This window comes from Neophocaena asiaeorientalis, unplaced genomic scaffold (assembly GCF_003031525.2).
Source record: "Neophocaena asiaeorientalis asiaeorientalis breed wild unplaced genomic scaffold, Neophocaena_asiaeorientalis_V1.1 scaffold32, whole genome shotgun sequence".
Classification (NCBI taxonomy): Eukaryota; Metazoa; Chordata; class Mammalia; order Artiodactyla; family Phocoenidae; genus Neophocaena; species Neophocaena asiaeorientalis.
Genome location: NW_020185327.1, coordinates 5042249 through 5061806, shown reverse-complemented (window position 1 = coordinate 5061806; position 19558 = coordinate 5042249). Strand labels below are relative to the sequence as shown.

Here is a 19558-nt window from a genome sequence, read left to right as displayed (position 1 = left end):
GTGGGATTGCAGAGTCATATGGTAGCTCTATTTTTAGTTTTTTAAGGAACCTCCTTACTGTTCTCCATAGTGGCTGTACCAATTTACATTCCCACCAACAGTGTAGGAGGGTTCCCTTATCTCCACACAATCTCCAGCATTTATTGTTTGTGGATTTTTTGATGATAGCCATTTTGACTGGTGTGAGGTGATATCTCACTGTAGTCTTAATTTGTATTTCTCTAATAATTAGCGATGTTGAACATCTTTTCATATGCCTCTTGGCCATCGGTATGTCTTCTTTGGAGAATGTGTCTAACCTACAATTTACTTTATTTTAGATGAACTCACAAATTCATCAGAAACCAGATTGTCTTTAGAAGACCTCTTCAGGAAAGAATTTGTGCTTCATGATCCAGAAGCTCGATGGATCAATGGTATGTGTATACATTCTTATATGTTATATTTATTTCAAGTTCTGTATAATTAAAATTAGTGTTTTTTTTGACCACTGGTTGACCACCAGTGGTTATTTTAATTGACATTATGCTTCAGTGATTACAGATACCATTTAATCAGAAATGTATACCTTGGCTCATGTGAGAGAAAACTAATTCCTAAGGTAGTTCATCAATAAAATTATCCCCCAAACATTAGATTGACTGCTCTGTATCTGCTCTTCCCTCATGAATCATTAGTTATGTGACTGCAAACACGTATTACATCTCTAGCATTTCTCTGGGTAATTCTCCTTGGTGTAGAAGTATAGATTTTGGGAGTGTACATATAAGTGATTCAGATTTGGCAATCAGATTAATTTTCTTCTCTCTCTTTGTGGCTTTTCTTTTTAAGTTTAAATGCCACAAACTAGGGAGACTCTCGAGCCTGAGGGTCTACAAAGTTGACTACAAAGTTGAAATGACAGAAGGGGCATGGGAACACATTGCATTTTTGCTTTTTGTGGCTTGGCAAAGAAATCACCTCAGCTTTCCTTAGGTTATTTCTGATTTTGCTATTTTCAGAAAGTTTTAAAAAGAATTTAAATTACAAATACAATCAATCAATCAATCAATCAAAACCACTGAGTGGCTCCATGGACTTTGGCTTGTCTTTGTGGGAGGTGGTAGGGGGAGTTATTGGGTAATCCAGTTATAAGAAATGTGTTGGTGAAAAGGAAGTCAGGTTTTCATTTCTGGAATATTACAATTTGCCTGACCATACTAATCACCATGGTTAGATAGCTGTTAATCTTTGCCCTTCATTTTATTTAGACATAATATCTTTGCTTGTTTTAAAGGCCTAGAGTAGGTTACATGTATGATAGCTAAGAAGAGCTTTGCCTTTGTATCTGATGAATAACGTCTCACTTACAGTCCATCCTTTCTTCTGTAATACCCTAATTAAATACATTTATGCCTGCAAATTAAATGTTTATTTATGGAAGCTATAAAAAGAATGTAACTTAATTCATGAGGGCAGGAGGCAAATCATACTTGTTTACCTAGCACTGATACAGTTTCTGGAGGGCAGCAAGCACTTAAGATTTGTTTTTTTTGAATAAATGAATGAAATCATTTAACAAGTTCAGTTTTATTTTTCTGTAAACTCAGGTTTCAGTTGAAATTGGTTGCAAGGTAAGTATTGTCGTGGTGATGATGTTACAAATAGAGAAAACAAGATAGCAGTTTTATTAATCTATTTGTATATTTTCATTTTGGATTGTTCATAAGTTTGGCTCTTGCCTTATTGTTGCCTTTGCACTATGATTATTTCAGAGGTGCACTATGATTTATTTCAGATGAGTACTATTACTAAATTTAAAAAAAGGTATGGAATTACCTAGCCTTGCTCTAATACGTGAATCTCCCACAAATCATTCTCCTAATGTGCCATTGTAATTTTATGTCATCTTTTTACTTGCTAGCAAGTATTTTCTATTGAAGGAGATGACCAGAAAACTTTGAGTCATTAGATTTGAAATGCTGAATAATATTCCATTTTATTCATCATGATTTTGACCAAACTATAGAAATTTGTGCAGTTTTTGACTTTGGGAAGCAAGAAGAAAATCATGGGTCTCGTCCCCCTTCTCAGGTTAGCTAGAACTATTTAAAGAGGCATTTACTTCTGTGTGTAACTGACACTTTGATATCGAAGTATCAAAGGACTGGAGCGGTGTTTAAGCAGAGAACTGCATACTAAATTAAGCCACATTTCAATATCTAGGGCGCGCATTCTACTCTAATGCTTCACAAGATATCAAACTAAAATTATTTGGAGTTAATCATTTTTTTTCATAATTTCTTTACCAATCATTGGTAAAGCTGATTTTGAAAATATATCCTGGGACAAAGCTGCAGTATATTATCATACTATAAATAAAACCTAAGATCAAATATATTTATAAAAGAACTTGACATAAAACAACCTTTGACACAGAAACAATATCTAAGCTCTTAGAGCCATGTGGTCTTTAGAAATACCACTGAAAGAATTGACTCACTGTCAGTAGGTTGTGTGCACTGGGTTGCTTTTCCAGCAGGGGAATAGATTTGTCCTCATTTTTTCCTCTGTCCAATCCAGATCACCTTTCTGGCAATCACTAGGTACTTGGCCTATTTACGTATTCCTCACAAAGCCAGATAATACAGTGGGGACTATAAATGCAATGTGTAACCCTGGCTTCATTGTCACAGATTATATCTAAATGTAAAATGTGAGCTTCTTATTTATTCTCATGACATGTCTCACCAGGTTTCTATAGTATATAAGTGGCTTGAAGGAGTCTAAACTAAGCTCATTTGGAAGCTTCATTTAGTTCTTGGAGGTCACCATAGGAGCATTTAATACATTACTGGTCAAGGAGAAGGAGGGCATCTAGATGGCCCTGACACGTGTAGGCTGAAGTGTAGCAATGTCATTCATTATGCTGCTTCTCAAACAATATATCTGTGAATGTCAATGCAGCCTTGGATGGGTGCTCGTGTTCATGGTTAGCGTAACAACTGCCTTCCACCAAATCTGCTCAGATCCTTGAAATCTCCATTTTTATAGCACCTTCTTCGTAGTTATGTCACCTTGAAACTCAGAAATCCATCTTCTTTAACATTATTCATCTCCCCACGTACATTTGAGGACCTATCAATCATCAAAGAAAAATCTAATATTAATTGAGTGCCTTCTACGCTAGGCTTTGTGCTGGATGCTTTATGGACATATTTCATAGATAGCATGTAAGTTATAATGATGAACCCCAGAAAACTGAGGCTAAAGCAAAACACTTATCCAAAGCCACAGCTGATAAGAGGTGGAGCCTGCTTTAATCACTATGTTGAAGTATAAAGCCTACCTTCTCCCAGTGTTTCACTCTGAGATGACATTCCACATCTTTAACACAGGCATTAACTACCTCTTTGACAATTGCATGGGTACAGATCTCACTGTGACTAATCCTTTCATGTTGAATATTGCAGTCATGTCATCTACCCCAAGGACATCCATATAATGGTAACTTATGCAGTCATTAAAAAAATGTATAAGCATATTTACATGTTTATGGTATAAAAAGTAAACAAAGGTGTCTTTAAAACAGAGTTGATAGTATGTGATTCATACTGTCTCTACTGTATACCAGTGAGTGTTTCCAGATGGCTGGACTTTGACCTGATATATTTTTTTTCTTTTTGCTTATTCATTTTTTCCTGAATTTTTTGATAAATATGTATGTTTGTGTGATTTTATAACTACTTTTTCTTTTTTTAATTTAATTTTTATTTTATATTGGAGTATAGTTGATTTAAAATGTTGTGTTGGGTATACAGCGAAGTGATTTAGTTATACATATACATATATCCATTCTTTTTCAGATTCTTTTCCCATATAGGTTATTACAGAATATTGGGTAGAGTTCCCTGTGCTATACAGTAGGTCCTTGTTGATTATCTGTTTTATGTATAGCAGCATATATATGTTAATACCAAACTCCTTATTTAGTTTCATGGGTCTCCAATCCTCCAGCAGTCTCCTGCCAAATACAACTTTATAAGGCCCAGCTAAAAACTGTAAACACACTTCTCAAAAACCATCAGAGGAACCCCTTTGCCAGTTGAATAAATTCCAAACTCCTCCCTTTCAATTCCAGACCTCTCAGAATCAAGCTTGGCCTCTATCCTACTTTTCTACTTAACATTATGTTTCAGGGGTATTGAACTGCTTGATATTCTTCATAAGGCTCAAAAGCTCTTTTGACTCTGTGCCTTTGCCAACACTACTTTCTCTACCTGGAACCCTCTCCCCAATCTGACCGCCCCCATTTTGTCCCACTGGAAACTTGATTCCCAGGTGCAAAGTTCTTTTTCCTGCCAGCATCATCTTCCTCTAAAACCCATAGGTTGATTCTCTCATAGAGAAATTTCTTCCTTGATTATAATTATAACATGTCTAATCTCCTCTAAGACAGTGCTTCTGAAACTATTGTGAAAGAGCACTGTTTTAAAATTTAATACTTTGTTTGTATTTCCTATTTGGCATGAATCAATGTTTTTGAAAAACACAATAAAATTATTAGAAAAATAAAATAAGTAAATATTACAAATACAGCCCCCAAATTTAGCTCATTATAATTAACTGTTTTAAAATTACATTGCAAAAATATATAATAAGTACCAACATAACATTGGAATAAAAGAGGAATTTCATATATTACTTTGAGAGCGGATATACAGGCGACTAATAGGATTGCTATTATATTCATAACTTTTTGTTATTGCTAAATGAGAATTAAACAGATATTGAGAGAAATAGTGGTTATTCACATTAAATGCCAATTCTCAGGTTTTGAACAGGAACTGGCATATCAATATTCAGAGGTTTTAATGTAGGAAATGAACTTGCTTCCTTCTTGTTAACTAATCTAGGTTAGATTGACAACGGCACCACTCTTAGGGGATAATGTATGTTTAGACTGTCTCTATTTTTTTTTTAATAATATTATTGGAGAGAAGAAATCAGTCTCCAAAATAAGGCTGATGGTAATGCAAGGAGATTTTAAAGCAGTTTTAACAATCTCAGGATGTTCATTTTAAGCTTTTATACAAAATGAATAAGGTGATACTGTCTTTTTAAACTTTATCTTCAACTCTTTACCACTGGCTAATTTCAAAATTTATTCTGTAGATTATAAATCAGTTATCTTTTCATCAAGAAATATATTTTGGATTTTTAAGTACATCTGGGGTATACTGGAAAGACTAAGGTTGAATCACAACATCATGTAATGAGGTTCTTCTGCATATAGTTAGTCTGTTGCTGGCTCACCCATGGGTTCATCTGTTCAGTTAAATTAGGCCACTTATCATGCATTTGGATCTGGCGGCACTGTCAAATTGCTACGAAAGCATCAAACGCTTACCCTCAGCTCAACTTATCGCATTGTGGACCAGTGGCCATCACTTCCCAACTGGGTGTAGTCTCCCAACATGACTCTTAGAGCAGCTCGGTTCCAAGAGACAGTAAACCCTGAGGAATAGGTCTTGTGTCATATTTATGTTTGAGTCACCCCAGCAATTAGCACACTGTCTGGATCCAATTAAAACTCAAAATAGTTCGGCTAGCATAATGAGATAAACTATTATATTTCTTTGATATATTAAGGAGGGCCCACTTGATCCACAATCAGTAGAGGTTTCATTTCAGTTCTTTTCCTCAGGGTGTGCATAGATTTTTCTCTGATCTGTACAGACTTGTCCTTCCCAATGTCCATCACGCATGTGAGTTGTTGCATGGTTATTTTTTGTGTGTGTGGAAAATGTCTAGCTGGGATGAATGATCACATGTGAGGCCCTGGATATAATTTTTTTTTAACATCTTTATTGGAGTATATTTGCTTTACAATGGTGTGTTACTTTCTGCTTTATAGCAAAGTGAATCAGCTATACATATACATATATCCCCATATCCCCTTCCTCTTGTGTCTCCCTCCCACCCTCCCTATCCCACTCCTCGAGGTGGTCACAAAGCACCGAGCTGATCTCCTGTGCTATGCGACTGCTTCCCACTAGCTATCCAGTTTACGTTTGGTAGTGTATATACATCCATGCCACTCTCTCACTTCATCCCAGCTTACCTTTCCCCCTCCCCATGTCCTCAAGTCCATTCTCTATGTCTGCGTCTGTACTCCTGTCCTGCCCCTAGGTTCTTCAGAACCACTTATTTTTGTTTTTTTTAGATTCTGTATATACGTGTTAGCATACAGTATTTGTTTTTCTCTTTCTGACTTACTTCACTCTGTATGACAGACTCTAGGTCCACCCACCTCACTACAGATAACTCAATTTCGTTTCTTTTCATGGCTGAGTAATATTCCATTGTATATATGTGCCACATCTCCTTTACCCATTCATCTATTGATGGACATTTAGGTTGCTTCCATATCCTGGCTACTGTAAATAGTGTTGCAGTAAACATTGGGGTACATGACTCTTTTTGAATTATGGTTTTCTCCAGGTATGTGCCCAGTAGTGGGATTGTTGGGTCGTATGGTAGTTCTATTTTTAGCTTTTTAAGGAGCCTCCGCACTGTTCTCTATAGTGGCTGTATCAATTTACATTTGAAGTCAGGGAGCCTGATTCCTCCAGCTCTGATTTTCTTTCTCAAGATTGGTTTGGCTATTCGGGGTCTTTTGTGTTTCCATACAAGTTGTGAAATTTTTTGTTCTAGTTCTGTGAAAAATGCCATTGATCATTTGATAGGGATTGCATTGAATCTGTAGATTGCTTTGGGTAGTAGAGTCATTTTCACAATGTTGATTCTTCCAATCCAAGAACGTGGTATATCTCTCCATCTGTTTGTATCATCTTTAATTTCTTTCATCAGTGTCTTATAATTTTCTGCATACAGGTCTTTTGTCTCCTTAGGTAGGTTTATTCCTCGGTATTTTATTCTTTTTGTTTCAGTGGTAAATGGGAGTGCTTTCTTAATTTCACTTTCAGATTTGTCATCATTAGTGTATAGGAAAGCCAGAGATTTCTGTGCATCAATTTTGTATCCTGCTACTTTACCAGATTCATTGTTTAGCTCTAGTAGTTTTCTGGTAGCATCTTTAGGATTCTCTATGTATAGTATCATGTCATCTGCAAACAGTGACAGCTTTACTTCTTTTCCGATTTGGCTTCCTTTTATTTCTTTTTCTTCTCCAACTGCTGTGGCTACAACTTCCAAAACTATGTTGAATAATAGTGGTGAGAGTGGGCAACCTTGTCTTGTTCCTGATCTTAGTGGAAATGCTTTCAGTTTTTCACCATTGAGGATGATGTTTGCTGTGGGCTTGTCATATATGGCTTTTATTATGTTTAGGAAAGTTCCCTCTATGCCTACTTTCTGGAGGGTTTTTATCATAAATGGGTGTGAATTTTGTTGAAGACTGTCTCTGCATGTATTGAGATGATCATATGGTTTTTCTCCTTCAATTTGTTAATATGGTGTATCACATTGATTGATTTGCATATATTGAAGAATCCTTTTATTCCTGGGGTAAACCCCACTTGATCATGGTGTATGATCCTTTTAATGTGCTATTGGATTCTGTTTGCTAGTATTTTGTTGAGGATTTTTGCATCTATGTTCATCAGTGATATTGGCCTGTAGTTTTCTTTCTTTGTGACAGTAGATGTATTTTTGATGTATTTGTGGGGAGGAAGGTGATCTTCACTTCCTACTCCTCCCCCATCTTGAAGGTTCTCCCCCTTGGATATAATCTTAATTTTATCGGACAATGTTGGAGACAACTGAACTCATCTACCATATGATATTCAAAAATAGATATTTAAACCTGTTATCTTTCAAATGATGTGTTACAGTATGACATATTGAAATAGGAAAAGTCCTTAAACAGAGACAAACCGGAGTCTTGCAGCAATTTTTTAAAGTCTCTGAGGCTTGGTTTCTTCATCTATAGTGGGGATAATAGTTCCTATAGGCAAAAGCACAGTGAAAATTAAATAAGCAAAAATGTTCAAAAAGTAAAGATAAAAAGGCAAAGGCAAAAAATAAAAGTTAAGAAAACATAAATAAAAAGCAAAAATCTGGAGCCAAGTAGATCTTAGAATGGTTATTAGAATGTTATCCTGACAATAGCTTTTAGAGATGCTCTGGGCACCTGATAATCCTTTCCAAATGCCCCAGGAGCCTCATCCTGATGAATTATATCCAGGATATTGAACAGAAAGTGAAAAGCCATTGTTGTAATCTTCATGAAAAATAAAACAAATTACTGAAATAATATCAATAATATTTACTCATAATTAGGGAAATGGGACAAATGAATCTAGTTTGCTATTTTTTGGTTTGGCACTGCTTTATCACGCAAAGGCTTCTGTCCATCAGTTCAGTTTGGTTGTGTTGCAGAAACTATTGGATTTCTTTGTGTGCAGGGAGCTACACTTCTGACAGCATTATCACTCCAAGCTCTGGGTCAGAATTTTAACTCTTTTAACTTATTTTTAATTTTTTCCTTAATTTTTTATAAACATCAACCAAGCTGATAGTTTAAAAAAGTAGAATTGAATTCATGACTATGAGGTTTTGAGGGTAATTTATATTTTTATTGAAACATAATTTATAAGGATAAAATATTGAGTAGAGAGTAAATGTGCAAAAGTAAGTATGTGGTTAGAGAAATTATTTTACATCCAATTAATGGAATATTATACAGCCATTGAAACTGATCTTTTGAAAAGAATAATGACATTAGAACATGCTTGGAATAAAATATTAAGTGGAAAGGGTAGAATACAGAATAATATGCATAGTACATTCCCAATTGTATCACACACTTGTAGATGCAACAAAAGTTATATCAGAATTAAATATGCTAACATTAAATAATTTTCTATGATTGATTTAATATTTTAAATTTTTAATCTTTTTGTTTATGTTGTTATTTTTAGAACATGTAAAAATCTACTAAATTCTCCTTAAAATAAAAATGTTCTCAGAGCAGTGCTGGTCTATCTTAAGAGGCACAGATTCTTATAATAGCACTCTTACTCCTTTTTTGTTGAGGCAGAGTATTCCCTGTAGTTTACTGTTTCTTTTTCCCCTCCCAGTAATGTAAACACATAGAAGGTTATTGAAATTATGGCATCTGTATTTCCTCACTCACAGCTCAAAGAATTGAAAATTAGGTTAAAAATATAATTAATTGTTATCATTGCTGATCCTCTTTTTTAAAGTAATGTATGTCAAAGTATCTTACTATCAAGAGTAGATCATTTCCTGCCAAAACTAAAGAAGTGCTTACAGAAGTATATCATTAAAGCATATTTACTTTTCTGTAGATTACCAAAAATGTTCTCTTTATTGCTAAATGATTTACATGCTCCATATATTTTAACCAAAGTTTAAAATAATCTATATTAAAAGCACTTGAAATCAAAATAGAAATATTTAGTATAAAAAAATCAAACTATGGTAACCTTACATACCACTGCAAATATTCATAGTTTTGTTTGAACTTTAAATCTAAATAGTTTTTTAAGAAAATATTTTTAAGATTCCAGCTTATGTTAAAATGACTATATTTATACTAAATGCAAAGAGGGAGTAGGGAAAAGGATTTACTCATAAAATCCAGTGTTAGTATTTTGGGGGAAAAATTTAGGAAAATAATATTTCTGTTTTAGAAATACAATGATTACTTAAGAGTATTTAAAGGGAGTTGGAAATATAAACCAAATTTTAGATTATGAGAGCTAAACTTTTATGTTACAACCTACTTTTTTTTTATAAATTTATTTGTTTTAATTTATTTTTGTCTGCATTGTGTCTTCATTGCTGCACATGGGCTTTCTCTAGTTGTGCTGAGCAGGGGCTACTTTTCGTTGTGGTGCGCGGGCTTCTCATTGCAGTGTCTTCTCGTTGAGGAGCACAGGATCTAGGCGCACAGGCTTCAGTGGTTGTGGCACATGGGCTCAGTAGTTATGGCTCACGGGCTCTAGAGCGCAGGCTCAGTAGTGGCGCATGGGCTTAGCTGCTCTGTGGCATGTGGGATCTTCCCAGACCAGGGCTCGAACCCGTGTCCCCTGCATTGGCAGGCGGATTCTTAACCACTGCACCACCAGGGAAACCCACAACCTACTTGTTAAAGTAGAAAACTATATTTTGATTTTTAAAAGGAAAAAATGTCTGCATGAGTGGTATGAAACAGTTATGCTTAGATTCGTCAGCAAGCATTATTGAATTCCAATTACATGCCCTGCACAGAGTTTTGTATATTCCAGGTAGGATTCATTGACATTTAAAAGGTTTGCAGTAAAACAGACTGTGTACTTACAGTGCATTCCACACAGTCATGGTTGGTGCTGGTTTTGTTGGCCCAGGAACTGGGTTTGTCAACACAAATAAAGATTAATAGATACTTTGACATTGGCATCTATTTTTCCATCAGTTTATTCATCTAATATTCCTTCAAGATATTGAGCATAGCCAAGCATTCGTCTAGATATAAAGTTTATAAAGATGACTGAACACAGTTCTTTTGCTCAGGAAAATTATGAATGCGTTCCTTATTGTTCACAGTACCTTTTTTTGGTATACAGAGTTTGAAGAAGTAAAGCTAGTCATCAAAAGGCCGTGACTGGGGTAGGAAGTAGAGGTAATCTGAGAGTTTCAAGAAATACTCTATTCAGACCATGATGAGGTTTGATTAACCTTTTCCCCAGAAGCCAAAACACATCTGTTCCACACTTCTCTCCCCACTATGATGGAGGACACACAGCAGCACATTTTGCTTTTGGAACTCTTTTATTCTCTTTGCCTCTCCTTTATTTGATACTGTTTTCTCTTATATGTGATAATAGTTATGACTAATATATACATATACCACTGACATGTTTAAAAGGAATAAAATGTGATTATGGTACCCAGGGAATTTAGAAACTAGATGAAAATAACATACCTGAAATAATCAGACAACAATTCGGTGATAAACTCCTGGGTTATTACTGAAGAAAAGACAAAAAAAGACATTGGAGATCAGTTTGAGCTAAGAATAACTGCAGTCATCTTTATGGAAAAGATGGAGTTCAGTCTCAGTGTAGAGGTCAGATGAGCCTAGGAGAAGAAAGAGTACATCACTGGGAGAGCAAGGAAGTATTATGGCAGAGGCATAGGAATTAGCATAGTATGTAAGAGTATCTGTAATGTTCTGTGTGTGCCTGTGTGTGTGTGTGTTTAAAATTAATGGTGAAAAAAGTCAATCAACTCAGATTAGTATATACTTAGAATATTAATACTATTACTTTACTGTACTTGTTATACGTTGATCTCCTTTAGCAGAGTCATATTATTAGATTATGATTTTAAAACAGAAGAATTTGAAGTTGCTCTGATGGTTACCAGCTGTGTTATTTTCCTTAGAATGGGAGATGTCAGTAACAGGAATTTCACCTAATATGTTTATAATAATTCAGGTCTACATTTACTTTTCTACTTTTCTAGGATGTTTCAACATATGTTACTTATTTGCATTTCTTTGAGAAACCTTGTTTCAGAGGTAGAGTGGACATTAATTTTGTGTTATAGATGAGTAAGTTGAGACACTAACAGCTTTTCTGCACTTCTTCCCAATTCAAAGTCAGTACTTAGCTCTGGCCAGAATCCACGTTTTCCATGTTCAGTGTTGGGTAGGATACATCAGGGTAGAGAAAATGTCTTAGGTGAGTTTCTTGTGTTGTCCTTAAACTAACATTTAATAATGTTTATAAACCAATAAAAGCACATCTATGTCTTAAGGAAAGACATATTATGGGAAAGATAGATAATAATAAGGGAAGATTTCCTTTGACTCATATCTGACTATATGAATTTGACTAGAATTTTTAGGTGATGTTGAGAAAATGTAATCATTTTTGTGTCATTGATTGTAACTGTTTCAAAAAAAGGTCTTGCAGCAAACCGTAATAATAAAGTCACATTTTACACTACACATTAAGCTTTTAATTCAACTTGCTTTGCCTGAGTCATGATTTCTGCTTGTGTGTGTGTGTGTGTGTGTGTGTGTGTGTGTGTGTGTGTGTGTTGGGGGATGGTGTGCATTTCTTTCTAAGGCTAATTTTACTTAATCACGTTGGTCGTGAAGTCAGTTTGTATGGGTCATTGGGACCTTTAGATGACACACAATCAACTATTCCACTATTTTTTTGTTGGGTAAACAAATATTAAGCACGTAAGTACATTTCAGAAAGTCTTTAGTTAGAAGAATTGAGATAATTCTGTTTATCATTAAATGGCTAACATTCTCTATAGTAAGTTATTTCATGCACAAGCATCTACTCAATTGAAATGTGCCATCCTGTTCACAGTGGTCTGGTTTCATGTGTGCTCATAGAGGTACACACAATAGTGTATCTAGCAGTTTAATTCTACTTCCTTTCTATATTTATCTTTTATTTTTGTTCTTGATAAAAATTAAATACTATTTTTATATAGTACCGTAGGGATGCAAAAAAAAGTCGTAATATCTGCTTTCATTAATTTATTATTAATGCCAATAATAAAAGTTATGTGTTTTGGAGGTTATCTAATAGTAGCTAGGAACTGTGCTTGCCTTTTTAATTTATCATACAAATGTTTCTAGTTCTCTAATTTAAGTAGAGATATATTCATTTTGTAAATTAACAAACTGAGCTTTAAAGTACACGGGTGATTTGTTCAAGTCCACACAGCTAGAAGGAGGCAGGTTCAGACTTTAAGTTCACATATTCTACTGTTAACCTCAGTCAACAATGAACCTAGTAACTGTAAACAAATATAAGTTTAAGGAATACAATATCAGGAAAAGACACATAACATAGAGAAAATAGTTTTCAGATATAGGATTAAGCATAGGCTATATAATTAATGTAGGAAAAAGTGAAACTTCTTTAATCAATTTATACAAGAACTCTGAAATAAGATGCGCACGGAACTTAATGTGGAATTTAAAATTTAATGTGGAATAGAAAACAGAGTATTACACTGGGATTCAGGAGCCCTGGCTCAGTAACTGAGTGTTCACCTTGGGAAAACCTCACCACCATCAGTCTGCTGGACCCCGGGTTCTTAATCAGTGGGTTTGACTGAATGACACATGAGGTCTCCCCAGTTTTCTTACTTGGAATTAACCAAATTTATGTGTGGTAACACAACTGGCCCTAAAGCAATTGGCAATGTGGCTAGAATGTATACTTCTAAACTTCATATTACCTGGTTTAAGTGGAAGTTTTACTATTATTATTATTTGTAATAGTAGTAGTAGAATTTTAAAGTTCTCTGCTATCACTTTCAAAACTTGATTCTCCCTTTCAATTTCTAACAAACTTGCTAAATGACACGAGTTAAGCTGATAATCCAATTTATGCTGTCATGTAAGATGCCAACTTTTTTTTTTTTGCGGTACGCGGGCCCCTCACCGCTGTGGCCTCTCCCACCACGGAGCACAGGCTCCGGGTGCGCAGGCCCTGCGGCCATGGCTCACGGGCCCAGCTGCTCCGCGGCACGTGGGATCCTCCCGGACCGGGGCACGAACCCATGTCCCCTGCATCGGCAGGCGGACCCCCAACCACTGTGCCACCAGGGAAGCCCCAATGCCAACATTTTTATCATCAACAATGGTAATGACTTAATGCCCTATGCATCTATTTATGAGTTAAAATATTAGTTTTGTCTTGTTTCAAATGAGAATTGGGACTTTTGGGCAGTGTGGAAGGTCTGAGAAGAGGATATTCTGATTGTGCCATTTTTAATACATTAAGCCCCCTACATACGAACCTTCAAGTTGTGAACTTTCAAAGATGTGAATGTGCGTTTGCATGTCCAATCACGTAAGTTAGTTCACGTGTCTGGCATACATTGTCACGTGCATGCTACAAGTGGTTGTGGTTTTGTGTGCTTTACTGTACAGTACTGTATAGAGCACAGTAGTACAGTATCTTTATTTCAAGCCCAGGATGTCCAGAAGCAGGTGTAAAGCAATAGTGATGTAGCTGTTACTGTACTGTACTTTTCAATGTGCTATACTGTAAGATTAAAAATGCCTTCTTTATTTTAGTGTTTGTTTTTATGTATTATTTGTGTGAAAAGTATTATAAACCTATTAAAGTACAGTACTATATAGCTGATTGTGTTAGTTGAGTGCCTAGGCTAACTCTGCTGGACTTACGAACAAATTGGACTTATGAATGCGCTCTCGAACAGAACACATTCGTATGTAGGGGACTTACTGTACAACTTTCATAATTTAACTTTTTCCGTTATACATAAAAGTGAAAAGAATAGTATAATGAAGCTCTAAGTAATTATGATCAACATGTGAATGATTACCAACATGTTATGGTAGTTCTTCATCCAAGGATACAAATATGAGTGTGAAATACTAAAGGTTGGAAAAGTGAAAGGAATAAATCTAAATGAAGCAAATAGAAAAAGGAGAGCAGTTGTTGGAGATGTGCTGGAGGGGAGTATTCCATGCTGATTGTAGCTGGTTTCTGGAATTGTGCTAATTCTGAATGATATAGCTTACCTTTAAGAGTAAATGCAAGGAGGTTAAAACCCAGGATTATGAGCTGGAATTCCTGAAATATGGTTAAAGAAAGTCAGACCTAGAGAAACAAGGAATTGGAGGTGTTATCCGAACCATCACTGGATATGAAAAGCCATCCTGTGAGTAAGGGGTTCGATTTTTCATGTAGACTTTAGAGTTACCTAAAATGAAAGCCCTCAGGGATGGATGTCTGCTCAACTGCAATATGTCACATGTAACAAGTGTAGTTTTCCACCTTTTGGCTAGGTTGGTTTAAGTAAAAACTAGTGATTTCTCCATTCCTTGCTAATAATATAGAGAGGTTGGGTGATCATGTGATAAGGATACCTTAGTGGGATTCTTATAACTGATAGAAAATTGTAAAAGATGATCCCCGAGTGCAACTTTAGTTCTAAGATTTTGTCATTTTGTCTCCAAGTCAACAGAAAACCATCGTTTAACCCACTGTTTGAATAGTTCTTTGGTTTAGTTAGAAACCAGTTGGTACTCTGATCTAAAACAGTTCCTAAGGAATGGTGTCAGCTTTCACAGAAATTCCTCTGCTTCTCCTTTCCACACAAGGAGCCTCCAGTACATGACATAACACTCTTTTGTCTTTGTTTTGACTGGCCATGTGGAGTTTCTGAAACATAATTTAAAAGCTGATCTCATTTTGTACTTTCAGTTGATAACACCTTGGCATACTCCTTTGTGCTGTCAATACCTGTGCCAGTTTTAATGAGCTTGAACCTTCATTACTGGGGCTATGTACCCTAGCCATTAACCTGTCACTGCCATGTGCTTGCAAATAGCATCTCAAAGCAGGTAGCTTGCACCTACCTAGTCTCTGATGATATTCAATTTGTAAGTGAAAAAAATACACATATTAATCATATTAATTAGTTGTATGTGTTTCCCCCTCTTTCCTAGGAGTGTGAATGCTCACTTGGTTTTCTGCCATGACCAGTTTTGCTGATTGTTTAATTTTCCTTTTGTCACCCCATGACAAAATATTTTTTATACTGCCCTCCTTAGGTTTTAATTCCAGAAAGATGCTATTGTATTCAAAAATTATAAAAAAAATATAAAGCCTCTCAATTAGAAAAGTGAGTAAGGCCTTGTGTAGCATAAGTACTCCATAATCTTTTCTGGCTGATGATTAATTGACTTTGCTGCTCTGTACTGTTCAGATGTGATGCTCTCTGAGGCCCTACCAACCATCAAGGTGGAGAAGCGTCCTGTCAGTATGTCAGACGGAGTGTCTGACAAGGGAGGGGTTAGGCCTCCAGAAATCAGAGCTTTAGTTCTGTCTCTGGTTGAGATGGTGGGCAAGTCACTTGACTTCTCTAAGTCAAGTCATTGGGCCATGTCATTACCCATAAGACTGAGAGGGTAATTCCTCTTACGCCTTCTTCCTAAAGTCATGTGAGCATCACAAGGGATATAAATTCTCTAAAAGTGTTAAACCACTTAAGAAGTTTTGTCTCTATTCTTATTGAAGGAGAATTGATATTCACTAGACTGTATGGCCTTGCCCAGGTCAACCAATATGTTCGGCATTACTTTTGTCAAAGCCCCATAATGAGAATCACAATACCTAATTATTGATTGGGTGTTGAGTGTTTGCCCATTGGGCTGTTTGCAATGTTCAACTTTATTTAATCTTCACAACAACTCTCTGAATTGTTTTTATGATCTCCGCTTTACCACTGGAGAAACTAAACCCAGAGACCTTAGTAACTATCCCAGGCTCCCATAGCTAATAAGTAGCAGACCTGGAGGGAGATTCCTTAGGTTATTGGAGGAGGAGGGATTCAGGGAACAAAGACTCAGTTATGCAAGATGAATAAATTCTGAGGATCTAACGTACAGCAATGTGACTATAGTTAATAATACTGTATTGTTATTGAAAATGGGAACTATGTGAAGTGATGGATATGTTAATTACTTTGCTTGTGGTGCTTACTTCATAATGTATATGCATATCTAAACATCAAGTTGGGGACTTCCCTGGTGGCGCAGTGGTTGAGAATCCACCTGCCAATGCAGGGGACATGGGTTTAATCCCTGGTACGGGAAGATCCCACATGCCGCGGAGCAACTAAGCCTGTGCACCACAGCTACTGAGCCTGTGCTCTAGAGCTCGTGTGCCACAACTACTGAGCCCATGAGCCACAACTACTGAAGCCCTCGAACCTAGAGCCTGTGCTCCACAACAAGAGAAGCCACCACAATGAGAAGCCCACACACCGCAACGAAGAGTAGTAGCCCCTGCTCGCTGCAAATAGAGGAAGCCCGCGCGCAGCAACGAAGGCCCAACGCAGCCAAAAATCAATCAATCAATCAATAAATGGATAAATATACATCAAGTTGTATACCTTAAATATATACAGTTTATATTAGTCAATCATACCTTAATAAAGTTGCAAGAAAAAAGAAAACTTTTAAAAGTTACTTAAAATTTAGTCCATAAAACTTTGCTTTGGTACAGGTTAGAAAAAAGTAAAAAGTAGAGAACAGAAAATCTGCTACTTTATTTTTGTGTTTTGCCTTGTTTTAGTTTTGGCCAAATTTGTCTAATAGCCTGCTTGCACAGTCCTTACCTGCTTTGAAATTCTAACTGCTGCTCTCACATTTGGGGACAATTTTGTCATTTCTTATCATTTAAAGATCCCGTAACTCGGTGAATGAGCTGGATAGCGCTGGTTACACACGTCTGGCATTTTGCTCTCACCAAACTACCCCTTTCTACTCTCCAAGGTTTGTCAAACAAAAGGGTAGTGTTCAAACCATGGAAAAAGAACACATTGTTGCATGTACATGAGTTTATGCCATCAACCTACTTTCCTTTCTATACCAAAAGCAGAAACCTCAGTTCTGCTTTAAATTCAACCATGACTTTCCTAGGCTAATCTATTTTTTAAAAATCTCCCTGGACTAATTATGCTCAGTCATGTTTGAGACCCACACTGGTAAACTCGGTTTCCTCACAGCAGGAATGTTACATTTTGTCTGTATTTTCAGATTCAAAAAAAATGTCCTGCATGTAGTTATTTCCGCAAATGAATTAGTACTTTGATGCCACACACCCTCATTTTAATTTGAAAACAGACGTAATTGTGAGGGTAGACTTGATGTTTCCTTATAGTTTTAGATGAAATATATATAGTAGAGGACATCATTTCTTCTTTCAACAATTCAAAGAAAGAAAATCATTCACTTTATTGAAAGCTTAACAAAGGCACTAAATTATTATGTTCCTTTGTGGGGTGTTATTACTGATGGGCAAACTCCTGTATCAAGTTACACATATATAAGGAGACTAGTATTTTTTCTCTACAATTGCTGAGACAAGTTGTAAGAAGTAGACATATTTGTTTCTGTGGGATCCCTGGAATATTCATTTTCGTCATGGAACTACACTTCAGTAGACTAAATCTCTGGAACTACAGAAACTATGCTAGAATTCAATACGTTGTTGGAGTATTGCATGCCAGTGGGGCAACAGATTTTGCTGAAGCCTGTCATTATCTAATTCCAGTTATGCCATAAAAGACAAATATGAACATGGAGACTTTTAAAATATGAATAATTTGTACCCTTAAAGAGAATAGTTTTGGGTTACTGGGTAGGTTGGCTCCTTAGAGCCATCCTGGATACCAAGAACTGGAAGAGTCTGCAGACATCAGCTGGGGATGATCCAAGTAATCAGGTGAAAATAGGTGAATTATTCAAAACAGATATCTTCATAAGCATCTATAGAGTTTTCATGTTCAGAAATGTCTTTTTTTTTTATACTGGGTTTCTATGTATCAAGTTACCTTTTTCTCATTGATTTTTCAAATGTTTCAATACAATGGCAATTAATCCTACATAGCCAAAACTGGAAGAGGTTTTAGAAAGTTGTTCCTCAGTTTACCATAAGATACTTGAGAATGAGAAATGTTGAGTTTATTGTAATCCTGTGGTGCCTAGGTCAGTGCCTGACATCTTTTAGGTGTTTAATAATTTTTAGTTGCACTGAACTGGATTCCTATACATTATCTGACACCATCCACAGTCATCATACCAAGCCCTGTTTTAGACTTAAATGAAGTGAATCCTATGATGACTATGGGTTTTCTCAAGGTCATAAAGGACAGACAGAGTCATATTTAAGATCAACCAAGTCATCTTTATTTTTGCTATAAATCAGTATTAATATATGACTGCCTTCTCTGACCTCTATATTGAAAATTTCTGATTATAGATTTATTGATTTCATGCAATCTAAAGGTCAGGTTTAAAGGAAGAGGACACAAACAGTGATTGGGAGTCAGTGCCTGCGGTTTTGCTGAGAAGTGACATTTTGATAATAGAATTATCTGGTTTCTGCCCAGAGAGACTTATAATGCTTAAGACGACTCTTTACTCTTAGTCTTTTTTACCTATGATCATACCTGTTATTACTTTCATCTCTTGACTAAGCTGCATATTCTAAGAGCTTCCCAAATTTACTTTCTACATTCCTTTTTTTTTTTCTTCTTCTTTTAGGCTTCAGTACTACTCATGAATACTTCCAATGCTGCTACTGAAATTTTGGCTCCTTAAAGACAATTATATTTCTCCTTAATATCATTATATACTCTTTTAATTTCCATTTTATTCTTTACAGTTGTATTCTACGATTATATACAAAACACAGTGTCATATTTCCTTTTAAGTTACTAAACAGATTTTTAAACCATTTTCATGTTTTTTAGAAAAATATCTAGTCTTCCACAAACAGGTCAGTATCAGTCATTATCTCTCCCTCTGAATCCTCAGGCTGATGGTCTTTAAGTTCTTATTCATATACATCGTTTTCCTGCTTATCTTTGGAGGAAGGACTGTCTCTTCCTGTTGACCCTGCTGGGGCTTCCATGATCCGCAGACAGGACAGTTGGGGCTGTATCCGCCTGGGTTTCTTCTCAGCATCTAAGCAGACTCCATCTTAGTGACATCCTATGAGAACTGATACTGTATCTTTTTTTTTTTTTTTTT

At 35.9% G+C, this 19558-nt stretch overlaps 1 protein-coding gene across 1 annotated transcript in view; it reads left to right on the top strand.

Annotated features, from left to right (window-relative positions):
- Window positions 1-19558, top strand: part of DPP10 (dipeptidyl peptidase like 10) — a 638912-nt gene that overhangs the window by 173045 nt on the left and 446309 nt on the right. Inside the window, exon 3 of the mRNA XM_024734508.1 lies at window positions 321-416. Coding sequence (XP_024590276.1) covers window positions 321-416 — 96 coding nt within the window. The remainder of the gene's footprint in view (window positions 1-320; window positions 417-19558) is intronic.